Source organism: Eriocheir sinensis, unplaced genomic scaffold, assembly GCF_024679095.1.
Source record: "Eriocheir sinensis breed Jianghai 21 unplaced genomic scaffold, ASM2467909v1 Scaffold243, whole genome shotgun sequence".
Lineage (NCBI taxonomy): Eukaryota > Metazoa > Arthropoda > Malacostraca > Decapoda > Varunidae > Eriocheir > Eriocheir sinensis.
Window position 1 is genome coordinate 256,454 of NW_026111547.1, and position 19,089 is coordinate 275,542.

General features: G+C 45.1%; 1 protein-coding gene across 1 annotated transcript in view; it reads right to left on the reverse strand.

The window, feature by feature from the left end:
- Positions 1-1,797: 1,797 nt before the first annotated feature.
- LOC126991123 (doublecortin domain-containing protein 2-like) overlaps positions 1,798-19,089 on the reverse strand; it is a 45,111-nt gene continuing 27,819 nt past the window's right edge. The window contains exons 5-10 of the mRNA XM_050849875.1: positions 18,972-19,029; positions 11,434-11,612; positions 8,828-8,985; positions 7,024-7,369; positions 6,091-6,337; positions 1,798-2,611 (exon numbers count right to left, since the gene is read on the reverse strand). Of these exons, the coding sequence (XP_050705832.1) occupies positions 2,426-2,611; positions 6,091-6,337; positions 7,024-7,369; positions 8,828-8,985; positions 11,434-11,612; positions 18,972-19,029 (1,174 nt within the window). The 3' untranslated portion in view covers positions 1,798-2,425. The remainder of the gene's footprint in view (positions 2,612-6,090; positions 6,338-7,023; positions 7,370-8,827; positions 8,986-11,433; positions 11,613-18,971; positions 19,030-19,089) is intronic.

Here is a 19,089-nt window from a genome sequence, read left to right on the forward strand (position 1 = left end):
AACAAAAGCAGGATCTGAAGCCCTTTTTAATTAATGTCGAAATAAATAAAAAAAAAAATATGCAACATGTAAGGCAAAAGGGAGCCACAAAAACCACGAAAAAAAAGTTAAGCTGATTAATTAAGGACTGAAAACAACACGTCCTCAATTTTTGAGTTTTTTTAGAAGAGTCAGAAAGGAAAAAGAAGAAGAAAAAAAGAATGAAAAGAAGATGAAGGGACAAAAGACATTCATTGGTGCTTCGAAAACAAAACAAAACAAAATGTAAAATTAGGTAGAACAAAAAATATAAAAAAAACGCAGCCACAAGAAACATTATAAAAAGTTAAGCGGATTAAAGATTGAAAAATGACACTTCCATCGACATTCTCAAGTTGTTCAGAATATTCAGAAACGTAAAACAGAACTGTCGAAAGAAAACCAGGAGGAAACAACAAAAACTCATTCACTGGTACTTCGAAAACAAACATAAAAAGTAAATCTGGTAAAACACAAAACCAAAACGACTTCCATAAGATTGTCAGGGAAGAATTAAGACTTTGAGACGGAACGAAGAAAAAATCAGGTTAAACACACACACAAAAAAAGGCTTCCGCAAGATTGTCAGGGAAGAATTAAGACTTTGAGACGGAACGAAGAAAAAATCAGGTTAAACGCAATCACACAAAAAAGGCTTCCGCAAGATTATCAGGGAAGAATTAAGACTTTGAGACGGAACGAAGAAAAAATCAGGTTAAACGCACACACACAAAAAAAGGCTTCCACAAGGTTGTCAGAGAAGAACCAAAACTTGACAAGAAGGAACAAGAGGAGTACTTTCAACCACTCATGTTTTAGCTTATCTCGGCGGCCCTACTCAATCCCCCTTTGACTCACCCTTCTGCCTTTCATCCTCGAGAACCGGCGGGCGGGAGGGGAAGGACTTGAGGGATGGAGGGAGAGAGAGAGAGAGGTTACTGGTGGTCATTCTGCGTCAGGAAGGAGAGGCTTGGGAGTGTGTCTGACGCGGGGGAGAGAGATGAGGAGAGAGAATGACGAGTAGGGAGTGAGTGTGCCTGACGTAGCTGCCGGAGAAGGGGAAGGATGGAAAGCGGTGAGAGAGAGAGAGAGAGAGAGAGAGAGAGAGAGAGAGAGAGAGAGAGAGAGAGAGAGAGAGAGAGAGAGAGAGAGAGAGAGAGAGAGAGAGAAAATGGAATTGTTACAGTCATCGTCCTTGCAGCAGCCTCGGTGTTCCAGAGGTGAGGAGATGGAACAGACTGGCCACCTCCTGCTAGGCTATATTGATGGCGTTCAGAGCTAGCAAAACAGATCTATAACAAATATAAATAACAAATAAGATATACAATAAAAATACTTAGCAAATTACAAAATAACAAGTAAACTACCAAAGGAAATGGAAATAGGAAAGGAAGATAGAAAGAGAGAAGCGAAAATAGTTAAGAAAAATTAATTGACCTCTCTTTTGGCTACTCCTTACTTTTATCTTTTATAGGAGCGGCGAGTAGCGGGTTTTTTTTGTACTCTTTTTGTTGCCCTTGAGCCGTGTCCTCTGATGTAAAAAAAAAGTATAATGGGTATTACTCTTACTTGTTGACCAGCTAATTATTTTTAAGCACCGCGAAGCCGAGTGTAAGTCACAACATTTAAGCTAAACAGGATCATAAAGCAAAACGGGCCGGAGGGGAGGCGAGGGGCAGGGTCTCCTGAGGCAGCATTCATCTTTGTTGAGAGAAAACGAGGATATGTGTGTTCCACGAAAGCAGATTTGGAGTTTTGAGGTAAAATAACAGAATAATGTAAAGCGTACACGATTTATTGAGCCACGCGTCACTTGAAGGGTTAGTTTTCTGTATGTAGTTTGCATTGGAGCACGTGACGGCATCCCCAGCGTACAGCAAGAGCCACATTGTTGGAGTACGGCGGACAGGCGAGGGCAGAATATTCATGCCCCATCACGCCCCACTCCAACCCAGTTCAGTCACAGCATCATTGCCTTGTGCTACACACAACACTGGGGTTTTCAATCGTGTATCGAACTTAACAAGATGGAAAAAAGTCCTTCCATATTCTTTAGTGCAACATACGTTTATAAATATATACTATCAGCTTCGGCTATGTATATAAATAAGTATATTGAATCAGCTTCGATCTGCCATCCCACGCGAGGCGAAACTTCCCAAACCTGATACGGAGCGAGTGAAAGGACCGAAGAGACTTTTCTTTGGACGACGTTGAAAGGCACACTAAGCCGGGCTCTGCCGCGGCGCTCATCTCCCGCAGCGGGAAAAAATACTGTGGCAAAGACCCAACGGCGCGGCGCGTGTGTCACAGATACATGGGACAGATACACAAGGAAATAACAGAAATCCTTCGGTTTACTGTCCGGCGTAGATCAAAGCGTCGCGCTCGTCTCCTCTCGACGCTGTCACGCGGCGTAGATATCCTCCTGCACCTCCGCGGCATCGAGCAGGTCCACAGGCAGCTCGATGTTGGTAGCTGAGGACTCGAGCACCTCCTGGGCGGCGTAGTCATAGTGGCGCTTGGCCTTGTACACGCCGCCGTCATCTGTGTCGTAATCCACCTCAATGGCGCGCGTGGCGGGGCGTGACAGCTGCAGGGGGAGAGAAGAGGCGAATGAGGGGGGAAGATTAACAAGGCTACAAAAGAGTCGGGGAATGAGACCGGAAAGCAGGCTGAGAAAGAGGAGTGTGAGGGAGGAAGACGTGGCGGGGCGTGAAAGCTTTGTACGAGGGAAGGCGATGAGTGGTGGAGAGAGACGTGGGGGCATGAGGCGATTGTTAATAAATACGAACAAGACGGAAAGAATAAGGGTAAGAAAAACACACACCTTGGCAGTAAAGATGAAGGAAGGAGGACATAAAGAGGAGAAAGTTTCGTATGCGAGAGTAAACACCGGAGAGGAAAAGTAATATAAAGAAAAAGAGAGGATGAAGAAGAGAGAGTGGAGAAGGCGGGTGAGGGTTTACGAGAGGTGGTGGAGGGAGAGGCGGAGAGTAAGAGGAGAGTTAGCTTAGGGGGAGAGAGGAGAAGAGGAGAGTGGTGCACAGGAGGGAGAAAACATACGCCTTGGTCCTCCACACACTTGCTTTCCTCTCTCCAAACACTCCTTTGTTTATTCAAGGGAAAGCTAAAAGAAGCTGTTCATTTTTAATCCTCGTTCCGATGTTCCTGCTTCCCTGTTTCTCTCCCCCTCTGTGTCTGTCTGTTTGGCTGGCTGTCTCCCTCCCGTCTATACATGAAAATAGGAAAAGTCTGCTGGGATTTCAGACCTACATCGGATATGAAGAATTATCAAGTCAGAAAAAACAGCTTTGTGATTATGAGGCAGAAAAATTCCAATCCATCTATGATTTTTTTCAGGGAAGCATCAGACCTATTGCCGCTAAGCCCTTCCCGCTAGGAACAAAAATGCGAAGGATAGTGAAAGCGAATATTACTGACTTGTTAAAAAATAGACGAACGAGGAAAGGAAGAAAAAGGCAAATGAAAACAGAGGCGTGACTGAGAACGAAAGGAAAAAAAAAAATACAATTAGCTCGAAAAGACTTCACTTGTTGATGAGGGGAAAAAGAGGATTAGTGTAAGCCTAGACTTAAAGATGGCGGGGCAGGCATGTTCATTAGGGGGAGAGAGAGAGAGAGAGAGAGAGAGAGAGAGAGAGAGAGAGAGAGAGAGAGAGAGAGAGAGAGAGAGAGAGAGAGAGAGAGAGGGAGAGGAAGAGGGAGTGAAAGAAAAAAGTAAGAAAGAAAAAAGACAAATACAGAGAAAAAGACAAAGAGAAAGAGAAAGGAAGGCAGAAAGAAAAAGAATGAGAGAGAAAGAAAGAAAGAAAGAAAGAAAGAAAGAAAGAAAGACTAAGAAAAAAGACAGAGATAAAAAGACAAAGAAACAAAACGACAAAAAAAGAAAAAAAACGACAAAGAAAAAAAAAAAAAAGCAGAGACAGAAAACAAGACAAAAAATATAAGAAAAAAACGAGAAATGAACAAAGAATTAAACAAACACAAAAAGAAGAAGCTAAACAGAAAGAAAGAAATAGAAAACTAGATAGATAGATAAATAAATAGATAGCGTGATTTTGGTAGGTAGAAAGATTCATAGATAGGTCGGAAGGTTGTTGGATAGGATTAGACAGGTCGGTAGGAAAGGTAGGTAGGTTGACAGGGTACGCAGACAGTCTCTCATCGGTAATGTACACCTTTCCTTCACCAGTCCATTGTCATTACTCATACCTGTGTAAGAGGAAACGCTACTTGATGATTAGGCGTGTTTACTTAATTTGTCTCCCTCTCTACCACTTAATTCTCTTCCTTTCTCGTCCTTGTGTTCCCTTCTTCCATCACAAATTGGTCTCCCTCTCTTCCACTTATTCTTGCATATTCTTTCCTCTCTTCCTTTCTCGTCCTCGTCTTGCCTTCTTCCTCTCTACCACTTAAATCTCGTATACTCTTTCCTCTCTTCCTTTCTCGTCTTTGCCTCCTCTTCTTCCATCACAAATTTGTCTCCCTCTCTACCACTCATGTCTCGCCTATCCTTTCCTCTCCTCCTCTCTCATCCTTGTGTTTCCTTCTATCATATTCTTTCCTCCCTTCCTTTCTCTTCCTTGCCTCGCCTCCTTCCATCACGAACACGGAACTAGATAATGCTGGTGCTGTTGATGTAAAGCTGAAACGAAAGCCTGCTACGCCCTCATCAAAGGCTCAATTATTATCCTTATATTACAATTGTATCCCTTTCTCTCTGATGTGTTGCCATTTTTTTTGGTTCCATGCTTTGTTGCTCACTCGTGTCCATATATTTAATAGGAACTCTGTATTATTAAAGGAGAGGTTAGTAATGCCAGTAAAAAGAAAAACTACTGTATGATATCTGCAATAAATAAATAAATAAATAAATAAAGTACAGGAGCATATCTATCTAACAATCGCCTCACGCCCCCACGTCTCTCTCTCCACCACTCAATCGCCTTCCCTCGTACAAAGCTCTCACGCCCCGCCACGTCCTTCTCCCTCACACTCTTCTTTCTCAGCCTGCTTTCCGGTCTCATTCCCCGACTCTAGTGACAGAAATGCCGCTACAAAGGATATACTTCACTCTAGCAACTGAGCGGAGCTGAGCTTAACCACAATATTTAAAAGTCCTGATGCCAAAACTGCCACAATGCCTCTCTGCTGTGTTGCCAATTTTGTGTTCCATGTTCACTCGTAGCCATAAACGTAATAGGAACTTTGTATTTCTAAAAGAGACGTTAGAAATAGCAGTAAAAACACATTATCTAAAAGTTCTTACAGCAAAACCGCTAAAGTAGGCGCTCGTAAAATCAGTAAAACCACACTATCAAAAACCCCTTTTAAAACAAACCCGCTGAAGGAGACGTTAGAAGTATAAGTAAAACCACGGTATTTAAAAGTCCAAGACGATAAAAATAAATGCAAAACCACAATATTAAAAAATCCTTATATCAAAACTGCATCCCTTCCCCTCTGATGTGCTGCCAACCGTTCGCTACCACTCTCACGTCTTCCTCTAATTATCCTCCTCCGTCATAACAAGCCTCAAGTGCCTCCAAACACCTTGTCTCGAGTTGCCAAGCAGTCGTACCCAACCCTGTCCAGGCCCTCCTACCAATACCTTCATTCCATATTAATTAACCTGTAAGCCGGTAGGTAGTATCCTCCCAATGGCCTGCCTCGTGTAGCTTAAGATCCATACCCCTTGTCCATTAGCGCTGGTCACCATTAGCACCATTCCCGGTTGAAACTGACCCCCATTGAGTGTTGCGTCCCTTCACACTTCCTTCTTCCATTAGGCGGCGGCGGTGGCGGCCCAACGTTGCTAGATTGTCGTACTCAGCCTCCCATGTTTGCCGATTTCCGACCCAAAAACTGCCTCCTCGACCCCAATAACTGCCTTCATATATAGTTATCATTAAAATAGTTAATTATTAAACACTCACTGCACCATGAACTTGAACAGCACACTCATGGAAATCCGACTGACCTCCTTTGTGGTCTTGGGGATAGTTGTTGTTAGACCCGAAAGCGTCTGAGAACAAGGACTTACACTCACCCTCTTAGCCCTGAACACGCTGTCTGGCCGGTCCTCATCACTCAGCAGGGACGCGTGGCCACTGTCGAACACTGAGAGCCTGGATTTGACCCTCCCGCCTTCCTCGCTTCTCCAGTCCTCTACCTCTTCTTCCATCTCCTCCCCGTCCTCCTCATCCTCCTCCTGCTCCCCTTCTGACTCCTCCACGATCGGGGACTGCATCGGGAAGGCCGTGTCCCCGTACACTCGCAGGTCGTGGTCTTCAGCGCTTGAGGTCAAAGAAGAAAAAGAGGGTTAGTCGTTTTGTGCACACTCGTGCTCGGTTATTTGTGGCGGCATAACGAATCCCCTCCCGTGAGCCTTCCACTGCAAGGAAAGGGAGGGGGAGGGATGGTGGTGGTAAGGGTGAGGGAGATATTTACTGCACCTTCGGGAGATTCATGCTGGGACGAAGTTTTGCTGGAGAGAGGAAGGGTTGGGGGAAGAAATGTAGGTGCTTGCATATGTGTGTAATGCACCAAGGTCTGACAACGCAGTGGACTCGTGATCGCCAGCCAGTATCCTTCGGGAATGAGCTTACAAGTGACGGGTCTTGAGTGCGGTTGAAACCTCACACTCACACACACCCGGGAGGCGGGATGCAGCCCTTGACTGACACCCGGTTCCCATTCCTTGCTGGGTGGACAGGAGGGCCTTGACAGGGGCCACGGATTAAAGGAGACTGCCCATCCATCTTCCACTCCGCCATGGGATCGAACTCGGGACCTCTCTGGTGTGTGTGCGTATGTGAGAGAGAGAGAGAGAGAGAGAGAGAGAGAGAGAGAGAGAGAGAGAGAGAGAGAGAGAGAGAGAGAGAGAGAGAGAGAGAGAGAGAGAGAGAGAACTGTAATAGTGCTAAAATGAAGACTGGCTTTATAGGTGGAATAAAATACTAAAAACTTAACACAAACTTACCTATCGCCGAGAATCATTACTTCGCTGCCCTGGTCGAAGCCTCCCTCTCTTCTCCACCTTCCTCCTCCTCCGCTATCTTCTTCCTCTTCTCCCGTTCCTCCAGACCATTCGCTTCCACGCTCCCTCCGCTTTTCCTCTTCCTCTTCCTCCTCCTCGATGTGTCTGTAATTTTCGTAGTAGGAGTATTCAGCGTCGTCCTCGTCCTCTTCTTCCTCGTCTTCCTCTTCTATTCCTCCCCTCTCTGATCCTTGCGAGGCGGAGATTGAGGGAGAACTATGATTCTGGCTAAGTCTCCCGCCTGAGTCTACGGTCCCTGGAGAGGCTTGAGACCATCTGCTGCGAGGGTCTGGAAAGGAGAGGAGAATGTGTAGTCCTTGTAAGGGAAGGGAGAACGCGAGCCCAGACAGGTTACGTCCGCTAGGCTCCCCACGGTACCTCAGGATTAGGCGGGTTCCCCATGTATCAAAAGAAAATGGGTAGTGGGGTGTGAATGTTAGGTAGATTTAGTATGTAGCTGAAACAAACGTCCATTCAAGGATTTTTCACCTATTCTACACACACGCACACGCACACGGACACGCGCGCACACACACACACACACACACACACACACACACACACACTTACTCATTCTCTCTCATCTCTCTCTCTCTCTAATCTCTCTCTCTAATCTCTCTCTCTCTCTCTCTCTCTCTCTCTCTCTCTCTCTCTCTCTCTCTCTCTCTCTCTCTCTCTCTCTCTCTCTCTCTCTCATCGTTGGAACTCTTTTTCTTTTCATTTCTTCTCAGTTAGTCTATTTTCGTTCAGCATTCACTTAATTTAAATTGCAGTTCATATTTTTGTTGCTCCTCCCCTTAGAATTCTGTGTTTGGAGCGATGAGGGAGAGGAAGGAAGCAGAGTACGAGTCCCTTTCACAAATACAAGACTCGAATATTAATTATTTCAAATGTAAACTTCCGCTGCTCGCTAAGTCTTTTTTTTTTCGCTGTTCGTTTCATTATTTTTTTTTACTTTACTCTCAATGTCACTTTTATAATTGCTTTGTGTTGTTGGTATCCTTAATTTTCTCCTGCGTTCAGTTTCATATTTATCGTTAATTAATTTGATTTTCTCTTATGATTTTTGGAACGCTTTTGTTAACTAAATCCTCAAAGTCCTTCTATCTACTGTTCCTTTTTGTCTCGTCATTTATGCTCATTTGTTTATTATCCCTCTTAATAATCCACATCTTTTAAGTTTGTTTCCTTCTTGCTAACTTCACCCAGACTTCTCCGTACGACCATCTTCTTTCGCCACGACCTTACGACCTTACGACCATTTTCTTTTGCTACGACCTTACGACCATCTCCTTTCGCCACGACCTTACGACCATCTCCTTTCGCCACGATCCTACGACCATCTCCTTTCGCCACGAAAATACGACCTTACGACCATCTCCTTTCGCTACGACCTTACGACCTTACGACCATCTCCTTTCGCTACGACTTTACAACCTTACGACCATCTCCTTTCGCTACGACTTTACGACCTTACGACCATCTCCTTTCGCTACGACCTTACGACCTTACGACCATCTCCTTGTCCCTCAGCAGGTAATTGCACACGACGCGCTACGTGCATGATGAATAATCTGTGTGTGTGTGTGTGTGTGTGTGTGTGTGTGTGTGTGGTGACTGAACGCCTAACTTCTTCCCTTTACGGTGATGAACGCTTCGAGGCCATTACTCCCAGCGGCGGTTTTTTCCCCCCCTTATCATCTATTACCACTGAACGCGCGAAGGAAAGTTCATCCCATGCACTCACCCCCGAAGAAGGTTGTCGAGCCGTCGTCCTCCACCCCAAGCGTCACGTCTACGTACTGCGCCTTGTGGAAGTCCTCGTCCCGGCCCGCCACCACGTAGGTCCCGTAATTGATGAGATCCTCAGGGCCCTGGACGGGGTTGCCGCTGAGGTAGAAGAATCTGTGACGGGAAAGCAGAATGTTTGTGTGAGAGAAACAGAGTAGGGAGTAGGAGATAGAAATGGCTGGATACATATAGATAGATACGCAAAGATACATAGAGAGATCGTAAGTAGGTGAATAGATTTACTGAGATAAAGAGATAAAGTGCTAAATGTAGATAAAGATACATAATGAGAGAGAGAGAGAGAGAGAGAGAGAGAGAGAGAGAGAGAGAGAGAGAGAGAGAGAGAGAGAGAGAGAGAGAGAGAGAGAGAGAGAGAGAGAGAGAGAGAGAGAGAGAGAGAGAGAGAGAGAGAGAGAGAGAGAGAGAGAGAGAGAGAGAGAGAGAGAGAGAGAGCGAGCTCATAGATAGGTGAATATATAGAGATTAAGATATTTTTTTTTAGTGCGTAGGTAGGTTGACTGATTGTTTAACTGACCGCATGACTAACTGATAAATGATAGACAAATGGATGGATGGATATATTGATACTTATAGATAGAGAGGGATATAGATAGATGGATAGATAGATAATGATATAGGTAGATTGATACTAATTGATTGATTTAGTGACATTAGGAGAGAGAGAGAGAGAGAGAGAGAGAGAGAGAGAGAGAGAGAGAGAGAGAGAGAGAGAGAGAGAGAGAGAGAAGAGAGAAGAGAGAAGAGAGAAAGGCTATTCGGTGGGATAGTAAAAGTATTGATTGGTGTCGGTGAGGCAAAACGGTCTGAAGAAAAGAAGTGAATAGAAATACTGAAGTGAAAATTGAAACTCCAACGAGACGAAACACAACACAACCTTGAGGCGCGAAAACTAAATGGAACTAAGTAAAAGGTATTGAGTCCGTGAGGTTGCCGGGCGCTGGGCTGAAGGTCGAGGTCGCTTTCTGCCCCTGCCGGCCCAGAGAGCAATTAAAGGACGATCACCTCACATTTTTTTGCCTTTTATTTTGCCTCCATGACCAGCCTTGTGCATGCTCTTTAGATTACTGGATTCCCCATCTCTCTATCCAGTTCAGTGCGTGGCGGGTGAGTGAAGCGACGTGCCTCCTGGTGTATGCTCCCAGTTACTTAGATTCGTGAAACTGAAAACAGCGTGTTGAAAAAATGCAAAATGTGTGTTCCATGTGAGTGATGTAGATTTAAAATGTTCGAGTTTTGCCTTGAAGGGAAGGTAATAAAGATTATTTATTAATACCGCATGACAGTTTTTATAATGCAATTGACTTTTTGATGCACGGCGGAAACACGGGCTCGCGAGGCGCATAATCACGGGAACATTATAAATATGCTAATGTACTGATAGACGTGGCTTCCAATATCTAACAAGAAATAGAAAAAAAAATGTAATCGGAACTGCGCTCTTATATTTACTGATTAACCCGAGGGAAAGCCAATTACCCGTAGCCGCCTCCTCTTGCCCACACTCTCTCCTCACGCTGCGTACACACCTCCCTTGGTGACGCTTCCAATCCGATGTTCATGTAAAGAAAACAGATTGAAGTGAAGGAGAATTGCCTCGAAGGAGTGTAAGAGTTCGGAAAGAGAAACTGGAGTAGGAGGAAAAGTATACTAATGTTTTGTCTTGCTACTCTCTGTTCATGTAAAGAAATCAGATTGAAGTGAAGGAGAATTGCCTTGAAAGAGTGTACGGAATCGGAAAGATAACTAGAGTAGGAGGAAAAGTATACTAATGTTTTGTCTTGCAACTCTCTGTTCATGTAAAGAAAACAGGTTGAAGTGAAGGAAAATTGTCTTGAAGGAGTGTAGGGGATCGGAAAGAGAAACTGGAGTAGGAGGAAGAGTTTAGTAACATTTTGGCCTGCAACTTCCTGTTCATGTAAAGAAAACAGATTGAAGTGAGGGAAAATTGTCTTGAAGGAGTGTAGGGGTTCGGAAAGAGAAACTGGAGTAGAGGAAGAGAATAAGAATGTTTTGCCACGAGGGGAAACTGGTGCCAAGTCCTTCGTCTTTCTAAAATCTAAAACTTGTTCGTATTTTTTACCTTGGGAATGTAATGAAACCAAGCGGAAAATTAACATAGTAGACATTCACCGAGGACGCGTTCATCACAAAGTAATAATTTCACTCGGGAATATTTAATTGAAGTTGTTTGTCGGAATATCGAAAACAGAAGCCATAGCGCCGACATTCAGCCAGGACGCGCTCGTCAGAAACTAGTGTATAAAGAATCATTCCACTCGCGAGAATTTAAATTAAGTTATTTGAAGAGAGAAATATTGTGATTCTATTTCCGCCCATCCTCGCAAACACACACACACACACACACACACACACACACACACACACACACACACACACACACACACACACACACGCACCCCCTCACACGCACACTCCCGTCCACGCAAAATCTTCTCCTTCCCTCCCCTTTCCTTCCCACACACACACACAAACACCCCTCAGCCCATCCCTCCCTGGCCGCACACGAGCACCCATACACACCTTTTAATGGGGCCGTTGGGGAGATTTTTGGACAGCCTGTCGAGCGCCTTATCCCAGTCATCGTAGTCGTCCGTGGTGAAGGTGAATGGATAGGTGGTCGTGTTGTCGCCGTTCCTGTACACAGCCACCTTGAAGCCCCTGAAGACGCCCTCCCCGTAATAGGAGCGTCTGGAGGCGTTCTGTCAGGGGCGAGATTGAGTTTATAAAGGAGATTAAGGCAGAGGAAGGGCGCGAGTACGAGAGGAAATGTGATAATAGAGTAGCGAGGTGCAGATATAATTGAAGGTTGGAGTGAGAGGGTGAGAAGATTTGATTAAGAGACATGTGAGAACACTAGTGAAATGAAGTTTGATAGATTAAAGGAGAGGAGTGTGGGAGTGCGATAGATGGGATAAAAGAGTAGCGATGTGAAGAGAATTGGGGGTTGGAGTGAGAGGGTGTGAAGGAGGTGTGATTAAGAGATATACGAGAAAGTGAGATGAAGTTTGATAGATTAAAGGAGAGCAGTGTGGGAGTGCGATAGAAGAAGGGATAAAAGAGCAGCGTGGTGAACAGAGAATTGGTGTGAAGGGAATTTGATTAAGAGAGACAGGTGATACGTGAAGATGGAAGAGAGGAAAGAAAAAACAGCTAGGGAGAGATAATGGAGTCAGTGTGTGTGTGTGTGTGTGTGTGTGTGTGTGTGTGTGTGTGTGTGTGTGTGAGGGGGGGGGGGGCACCACACACCTTTCGTCTCATCAACTCTCCTCCCCTTACGATGAAGGAGAAATAGGAGTACGGTTAGTGGCTGTGAACGAAGACAATTAAAATGAGAGGCGATAAAATAAGATGAAGAAACTTGAAGCAGAAGGAGGAAAGAAAAGCCGGAGGATGTAAGATAAAATAAACACAGACACGGACAGACAGACAGACAGACACACACAGACAAATGATTCTGTAGCAACATATCACTTTTTTTTATTAATATAGTAACTCGTAGGAACATCCGCACCCGGTTATCATCAGAGTTTATAAGAGCAACAAAGGCCTGATTCTCGCCCCTATAATCGGCTTTCCATAAGCGTCCATTTAGTTAATAAGTCAGTGTCACCACGGACGAGATTAACTTTGAGAATTACCCTTTGTGCTCGACTCATGTTCTTAGGCTTTAATTTACTACGACTGTTAAGTGTGATTGTGGTTATTTGTTTATTTTCTGCTGCTACTGTTTTTAGGCTTTGATTCACTACGACTGTTAAGTGTGATTGTGGTTATTTGTTTATTTTCTGCTGCTACTTTCTTGAGGCTGTGATTTACTACGACTGTTAAGTGTGATTGTGGTTATTTGTTTATTTTCTGCTGCTACTGTTTTTAGGCTTTGATTTACTACGACTGTTATGTGTGATTGTGGTTATTTGTTTATTTTCTGCTGCTACTGTTTTTAGGCTTTGATTTACTACGACTGTTAAGTGTGATTGTGGTTATTTGTTTATTTTCTGCTGCTACTGTTTTTAGGCTTTGATTTACTACGACTGTTAAGTGTGATTGTGGTTATTTGTTTATTTTCTGCTGCTACTGTTTTTAGGCTTTGATTCACTACGACTGTTATGTGTGATTGTGGTTATTTGTTTATTTTCTGCTGCTACTGTTTTTAGGCTTTGATTCACTACGACTGTTATGTGTGATTGTGGTTATTTGTTTATTTTCTGCTGCTACTGTTTTTAGGCTTTGATTCACTACGACTGTTATGTGTGATTGTGGTTATTTGTTTATTTTCTGCTGCTACTGTTTTTAGGCTTTGATTCACTACGACTGTTATGTGTGATTGTGTTTTTTTGTTAATTTTCTGTTGCTCATGTTACCACCACTTCGATTATGTCCCCTTCTCCTCCGCCTCCTCCTCCTTCACCTCCTTCTCCTCCTGCACTTCCTCCTTCACCTCCTCCCCATATTTCTCCTCCTCATCCTCCTACTCCTCCTTCTCCTCCACTCTCTATTCCAATTACATCTACGACTTATCCCACTGCCTCCTCCTCCTCCTCCACTCCCTATTCCAATTACATTTACTACTTATCCTACTGCCTCCTCCTCCTCCTACACTCCCTATTCCATTTACATCTGCTACTTATCCTACTGCTACTACTACTGCTACTACTAATACTGCTACTACAATTATTATTATTTTTTTTTTTTACAGCTAAGGAGACAGCTCAAGGGCGCAAAGAAAAAAAAAGAAAAAATGGCCCGCTACTCACTGCTCCCGAACAGAGGTTAAAGGAGTGTTCCATATTGTCTGTAAGCTCTCTAGGCTCGCCGCAGCCCTTCACTAGCGGAGTGGGGGGATAGTCTGTTGCCGGGTATACTACACAACGTACTCAGTGATTGTGATTTAAGCCGCAAAGGTATGAACGATTCTTTACATCCAGAACCACAGAGCAACACATTTCACTTTCACATCACCGCGGTAAATCCCCCAAAAGTACCTGAGCTTTCGGAATTAAACTTGTTGCACGTAAACTTTTATCTAATTAGTGAGGGGTCCCAGGTGAGTACATGTGTAATCCACTTTCCAAAGGCCTCTGTGGCACGGCTTCTTTCCTCGTACTGACGGGCGTGCGTAAAAGCGGGGAAATGAGAAGTGTTCGAGGAGCCAATGGTGGTGAGGTCGTGAGCGGTGGATGACGATGCTGGTGGTGAGGTCGTGAGCGGTGGATGACGATGCTGGTGGTGAGGTCGTGAGCGGTGGATGAGGATGCTGGTGGTGAGGTCGTGAGCGGTGGATGACGATGCTGGTGGTGAGGTCGTGAGCGGTGGATGAGGATGCTGGTGGTGAGGTCGTGAGCGGTGGATGACGATGCTGGTGGTGAGGTCGTGAGCGGTGGATGACGATGCTGGTGGTTAGGTCGTGAGCGGTGGATGACGATGCTGGTGGTGAGGTCGTGAGTGGTGGATGAGGATGCTGGTGGTGAGGTCGTGAGCGGTGGATGAGGATGCTGGTGGTGAGGTCGTGAGCGGTGGATGACGATGCTGGTGGTGAGGTCGTGAGCGGTGGATGACGATGCTGGTGGTGAGGTCGTGAGCGGTGGATGAGGATGCTGGTGGTGAGGTCGTGAGCGGTGGATGACGATGCTGGTGGTGAGGTCGTGAGCGGTGGATGAGGATGCTGGTGGTGAGGTCGTGAGTGGTGGATGACGATGCTGGTGGTGAGGTCGTGAGCGGTGGATGAGGATGCTGGTGGTGAGGTCGTGAGCGGTGGATGACGATGCTGGTGGTGAGGTCGTGAGTGGTGGATGAGGATGCTGGTGGTGAGGTCGTGAGCGGTGGATGACGATGCTGGTGGTTAGGTCGTGAGCGGTGGATGAGGATGCTGGTGGTGAGGTCGTGAGCGGTGGATGAGGATGCTGGTGGTGAGGTCGTGAGCGGTGGATGATGGTGGATGATGATGGTGTGTGGTGAGGTCGTGAGCGGTGGATGTCGTTAAGCGCTTAGTGACTTTTCAATTGGTTCCGTTAACGAGTGCGGTTCCATTTTATTTTCGGTGAGCTGTTTGTATATGACCCCCGCTTTTTCTTTATTTACTTTATTTTGGGATAAGTTAATTACTTCGTTAAGACATTTATGGGATTTAAATTTACTGCGGTGAGTTGTCGTTTTGTTTGGGTGAATAATTTTTGAGCTTTTATCAGTGTTTTTTTGTAGAGATAAAATGTGATAAAATGCTTTCTTTTTTTTAATGGAAAGTGAAATTAGGGGATCTGTCGGTCTGGAAATGTGTGTAGTAAGGTATGGTTTCGCTTTGTGTCTTGTTTGTAGTAGTTGTTGTTGTTGTTGTTGTTGTTGTTGTTGTTGTTGTTGTTGTTTTGGAGGAAGAAAGTCGGTTAAAGTAGAAAGCATGGCCTATATCTCCCTGCAGTCTGTTTATAGTGTAGCTCGTGTGTGTGTGTGTGTGTGTGTGTGTGTGTGTGTGTGTGTGTGTGTGTTTTCCCAGGCGTAGCTGTGATATGATCCGTTGCGTTGTGCTGTGAAAGTGGTGGGCGGAGCGCGGTGTAATTTGCAATGGAAGGATGTACCAGGGTGTTGTATTACTTAATATGGTGGAATAGCGACGGTGTGGCGTGGTGTGTGCGTGGTGTTGTGTGGTGGGTTATGGTGTGGCGTGAGTGATGTGGTTTGGAATGGTGGGGTGTGGTGGGGTGGGGTGTAACGTAGTGTGGCGTGGTGTGGCGTGGTGGAGTGTGGTGTGGCGTGGTGTGGCGTGGTGTGGCGTAGTGTAGCGTGGTGTGGCGTTGTGGTGTGTAGTGTAGCGTAGAGTAGCGTGGTGTTCCGTCCGTGTGGTGTGGTGTGATGTGCCGTCCGTGGGGGCTGAAGTAAACTGTCCTTTATGATGTTCCTTTGTTCCTTGGGTATACTTGTTGATGTCGTGCGTGTCGGGGCTCTAACTGGATTGGAGTGGAGCGTGAAATGGAGTGGCGGTGACATAGCGTGTGTTTAGGGTTGTGGCGTGACTGTACTGGGTGACACGTGACAAGATAATAAGGTGTCTCGTGTTGACCCGTGACGAGATCAAGGTGAAGTTGGGAGTGTGTGTTTACGGTCAAGGAGATATAGTAGAGGCAACACAGCAGGTAATATAAAAACTAACCCAGAAAATGCTGCTCTTGCAAAATAAATCTCACATGAAATATATTAGGTTTTAGTGAAGTGTTAAGAGCAAAAAATAAAATGCTTTCGAGTTTCCAGTTTCCTCCCAATTTAAAAGAATACATGATTACATTTCTCACACTCTTACACAGATACATAATTACAAGGTGTGCTTTAAAGGACTCGATCTCTCATGCTGTAAGGAAATAATCTACTTTCATTGTAATTGCGTTTTTGTGAGAGAAAAAAACTCAATTACGGTCTTTGCAATAGGAACCCAAATGTGGCAGTGGATTAATGGTGGACCGATGGTTGAGTGGAGGTAGATGGGTAGTGGAGTGGTGGTGGAAGAGTGGTGGAGTGGTGGTGGAAGGGTGGTGGAGTGGAGGTGGAAGGGTGGTGGAGTGGAGGTGGAAGAGTGGAGGAGTGGTGTTATAATGGTGATGGTGTGGTGGAAGTGTAGTACTGGGGTCACGTGGTTGTGGAAATGTGGGGTATTGTGGTGGTGGAGTGGTGGATTGGTGGTGGTGGTGGTGGTGGTGGTGGTGGTGGTGGTATTGGTGCAGACAGGTGCTGGAGGCAGGTAAGGCTCGTGCAGGTGAAGGTTAGCTGATCATAACCCGATAGCAAATTGAACCAACAACGTCGCTCCACCCCTCCTTCACTCCATCTCTCCACCTCTCCGTCCCTCCACTCCTCTGTCCCTCACCTCTTTCCATACCTCCACCCCTCAGTCACCCACCCTCCCTTCCGCGGCATCAACACCACTTCTACACGTGCGAGGTCACCCTGAAGCCCTGCCCCTACCGTACCATTACTCCCTGCAGCCGTATAGTAATCCTGTTGCGAAGGCGGAGACGCAAATGATCCCCGGCGTGCGTGTTTGTCGCCTCGCCGTCACCCCGCGAGAATCTCCTCATTATGCTGATGGCTACGGCGGCTCTGTCAACCCTCGTCATGTCAGCTCGGTGTTTCTCCCTCCGTGGGTTTATTTTTTGACAGTGCTTTTGTTATTCAGTCTGGTGTTTTGTTTTCCCTGGAGTTTTTCATGTTTTTTATTTTTTTATATATGTGGTATCATTTTTATTCTTTTTACTGTGTCTCTGTCTGTCCCTTTGGCGTTTTATCGTCCAACAAGTTTTTCGTTTTCTGTTTTTTATTTTTATATCAAAGCAACGGAATGCCTTTATGTAGCGTTTCAGAATCCCTATATCTGTGTATTTTTTTTTTTTTTACTGTGCTTTTGTCTGTCCCTTTAGCGTTTTATCGTCCAACAAGTTTTTCGTTTTCTGTTTTTTTTATATCAAAGCAACGGAATGTCTTTGTATGGCGTTTCAGAATTCCTATATCTGTGTATTTTTATTCGTTTTACTGTGCTTTTGTCTGTCCCTTTGGCGGTTTATCGTTCAACAAGTTTTTCGTTTTCTGTTTTTTATTTATATATCAAAGCAACGGAATGCCTTTATGTAGCGTTTCAGAATCCCTATATCTGTCGCTTTCACCATAGATCGTATCATGATTGCCATCCCCGCTACCATCACTCTTATCATGACTATTATTGCCGCCACTACCATATCTACCATAACTTCTATCGCCACCACTACGAGCAACATCATCAGTTTTATGATCACCATCACTGCCATCATCACCACCCTCACCCCCACAGTCATCACTATATCCCTACTGCTACCCCCACCATCACTATAATAGCTGTTCTTGACCTATATGGACTTACTCTTTGCGTAGAAGACATGTACATTCTAAGGTTAATATACGTATAAATCCACCTTACTATGACCTCTATAACCACCTCCACCAACACCACCATCACCTGTTGTGGGAGCGGCAAGTAGCGGGCTTTTTTTTTCTACACTTTTTGTTGCCCTTGAACCGTCTGTTGTAAAAAAAAAAAGTTCGGCTATTTTGTGATGCTGGTGATACTTTGACCTCACTTCTGCATCTTCAAAAGGAAAATCACAAAAAAGTTCGCCTCCTTGATCACCACCACCATCACCACCACCACCACCAACACCACCACCATCACCACCACCACCACCATCACCACCACCACCACCACCACCACCACCACCACCACCACCGAAGCTACTACCGTAAACAATAATTAGCAAACTCGAGATGATTCTGTATTACTTCGTTTGTGTAATTTCGGGGATAATTTTCTCTTACCTCTCATTCTCTGCGGCTCATTTCCCTCCTTTGTGTGACCCTTTGAGGAGGAAGATGCAAATGCGGAGACAGAGGAAGCGAGGGAGAAGAGGAGGAGGACGAGGGTGGATAAGGAGGAGGAGGAGAGGGTGGAGGAGGAGGACAAATACATATAAGATGAAGATGATCCACAGAGAAGCTAATTAAACTCTTCAAAGGGAGAGAGAAGTTGGCAATATTGACGATGAAGCGGAACAGGATCACGATACTCTTATAAACTTTCTGTGGAGACATCGTGCCCGGCTTTGTATCGAGTGTTTGTTCGTTTCGTATTCATCTGCTTCTCAAAGATTAAACACAGATGCATTACCCATTCTGACCTTATTAGAGAATCCGTTTAGTGCTGAGAGAAACGAGAATTAATCGGATGGAGTGAAATGTTCAGCTTAAATGTTGCTGAAATTATATACACAAATAAATGCGGAATGGAATAAGCACATGGAGGGGAAAATACACACACACAAACTCACAAACAGACACACAAACACACACACACACACACACACACACACACACACACACACACACACACATAATTATCATCTCGCATGGGTTAATTTGGCAGGGCAGCAAAGGGAAACAAATGAGCAGAGTTTATGCCAGTCAGGGGCGGATCCTCTAATGCAGCCAGACGAGATGAGAGAAGTGAAGTTGATATGATGAACACTCAGTCAGTCAGTCAATCTACCTACCCGGCTCGGTCCCGTCCTCCTCTTCCTTATTAGAACTGGCTTTCCGATGTTCTCGTATCTGCAAAGGAAATGAGGGAAAAAGTAGGTTAATGCATGAGATATGAATCTGACTGGAGAG